Genomic DNA, 2,500 nt, shown 5'->3' with positions numbered 1-2,500 from the left:
GGCTTGATACTTGCTGTTTGTTAGTAGGTTCACTCCCAGGGGGGAAACTAACCATACACAGTAGATAGCTGCTTCTTGCCACTGATGGTGCATGGATAGGGAAGTTTGAAGGAGTTTTTAAAGGTGATAAATGGCGACATTTTTTTCCCAAGATGCTTTTCTTAGATTTATGTCATTTTTTGTATTTTTTCTTTCTTCTGTTTTTTTTTCTTCCTTTTTTATTGTGTTTTTTTCTTATATTATTATCATGTGTATTATTTATGATAGGACTAATTTTGGTATGATTTCTATTAGTTGCTTTATGGTCATTATTAGTAATGTTATGTTTATCATGATTATTATGTATATTCTTAATATGTTTATTGTTATCATTATCATTTGTCGATTTTATGATTATCATTAATATCATTTTGGTGTGATTATGTTCACGATTATTATTATTATTATCATTATTGAAATAGTAATAATGATAAATAATATAATTATCATTGTTATTATCATTCTTATTATCATTATCGTTAGTATTGTTATCCTTGCTATTGCTTTTATCATTATTATTATCATTATTATCATTAGTATTATCAATATCATGATTAATATCGTTATTATCATTAATATCATTTCTATTTTCAGTTATTTTTGTTATCAATATCAATATTATCATTATTGTTACTATCATTATTATTATTATTATTATTATTATTATTATTATTATTATTATTATCATTATCATTTTTATTTTTATTATCATTATTATCAATATCCCTATTATTATCAACATTATTTTTATCTTCATTATATTTATTTCTACTGTTAACATTATTATCATTATCATCATCATTATTGTAATTATAGGTATCATTATTATTACCATTATCATTACTATTTTCATTATTATCATCATTGTTATAATCATCATTAGATTAGTTTATTTTGTTATTGTTCACATCGATATCATAAACATTATGAAAATGTAATTATCTAAATTACAACTATATTTTTTTATTATAACTAACATTATTAATATCAATATTATCATCATTATCATAATCATTATTATTATTATTCTTTTATTATTATGATAATAATTATTATTATTAGTTATCATAACTATTATTATAATCATTATTATTATAACCATTATCATTATTATTATCATTATTATCCTCATTATTTTTGCGGTCAGTATCATCATTATGATGAGTATCCTTATTCATATCATTACCTTTTATCATTATTATCATCATCCCTATATTTTTTTCTTATTAGTACTGTGTTCATTATCCTTTCCATTGTCATTATTATCACCAGTATCCGTATCATTATTATCTTAAGTTATCATCACGTTAGCATTATTATTATCATTTTGAATCCTTACTTTCATTATTGAATTTTATATCATTAAAACCATAATTTTCAGTTTTCCGTTCGTTTTTTCTTTATAATTATAATTCTTTTAATCTTTTAAAAAGCAATTTCATGGGAAGTAAATGTGTCTATATGTGCAGATTAAATCAACAGGATCAATGTAGTTTATGAATTGCTGTTAGTCCTCAGTCTTCGTGCCTGTCCCTTTGTCTCCCGTGTGTTGATTGTCTACGTCATAGTTATTGTGTGAATAGGCTGATAACTGCCTAGTGTACCAGCAGAAGATAATTATCATTACTTATGGTATTAGATATTGAGACTAGTTGTACGTTTAAACTGTAACGCCTACTTGTTGATAAGTTCATGCATTATGTAAGTCATTGTTTCAAGCATTCATTTCTATCAATTTGTTTTTGAAAATAAAAATGTTAATTGGAAAAAGAAAAGAGTGTAAGGTTATTCTAGAATGTGTCCATGGGCCATCAGTGTAAGCATAACAGCTAAACATCTTGTTGTATTTAACGAACTTAATGCATGACTCAGTAGGGTGCAATGCAATCGTACGCACACTTGATAGAGGCAACATTCGAGATTATCTTTGTTTTAACATATATATGTATGCAAGTAAATTAAACAAAACCCCCCATCGAAGGCCAGAACTTTATAGTTATTTAGTAAGTGTCACAGACTTCCTTTGTATTATTATTCATTTTATTTTTTGATGAATAATGTGAAATACAAAATATATATATATAATATTGTGAAATATATTACATACATATATTTCCATGTGTGTGTGTTTATTCTTGTGATATATGAATCTGCACTTCATGAGCATACTCTGTAATGAGAATAATGGCCATAGTTGTGCTTTGAGATCAGGTGTTATATAATGCACCTCCTCCCCCTCCTCCTCCACCACCACCACCATCTCCACCACCACCACCACCACACCCCCACCACCACCAGGAATGGAACGACGTAAACCTACGGTGGAACGAGAGTGATTACGGAGGAATTAAGGATCTAAGAATTCCGCCTTATAAGATTTGGAAACCCGATGTATTGATGTACAACAGGTAAGTCCTTTTCTCGTTGTTTTTTACCCTTTCTCTCTCCCATTCATTTATTT

The 2,500-nt window shown here is 27.0% G+C and overlaps 1 protein-coding gene across 5 annotated transcripts in view; it reads left to right on the top strand.

Moving 5' to 3' along the window:
• Window positions 1–2,500, top strand: part of LOC113811765 (neuronal acetylcholine receptor subunit alpha-7) — a 427,407-nt gene that overhangs the window by 275,061 nt on the left and 149,846 nt on the right. For all 5 annotated transcript variants that reach the window (XM_070141081.1, XM_070141078.1, XM_070141076.1 and 2 more), the window contains exon 4: window positions 2,338–2,447. In XM_070141081.1, coding sequence (XP_069997182.1) covers window positions 2,338–2,447 — 110 coding nt within the window. The remainder of the gene's footprint in view (window positions 1–2,337; window positions 2,448–2,500) is intronic.

The sequence above is a fragment of the Penaeus vannamei genome, chromosome 27 (genome assembly GCF_042767895.1).
Source record: "Penaeus vannamei isolate JL-2024 chromosome 27, ASM4276789v1, whole genome shotgun sequence".
Taxonomy (NCBI): domain Eukaryota; kingdom Metazoa; phylum Arthropoda; class Malacostraca; order Decapoda; family Penaeidae; genus Penaeus; species Penaeus vannamei.
Note: the sequence above shows the minus strand (reverse complement) of the source record. Positions and strands in the feature narration are given on the sequence as shown.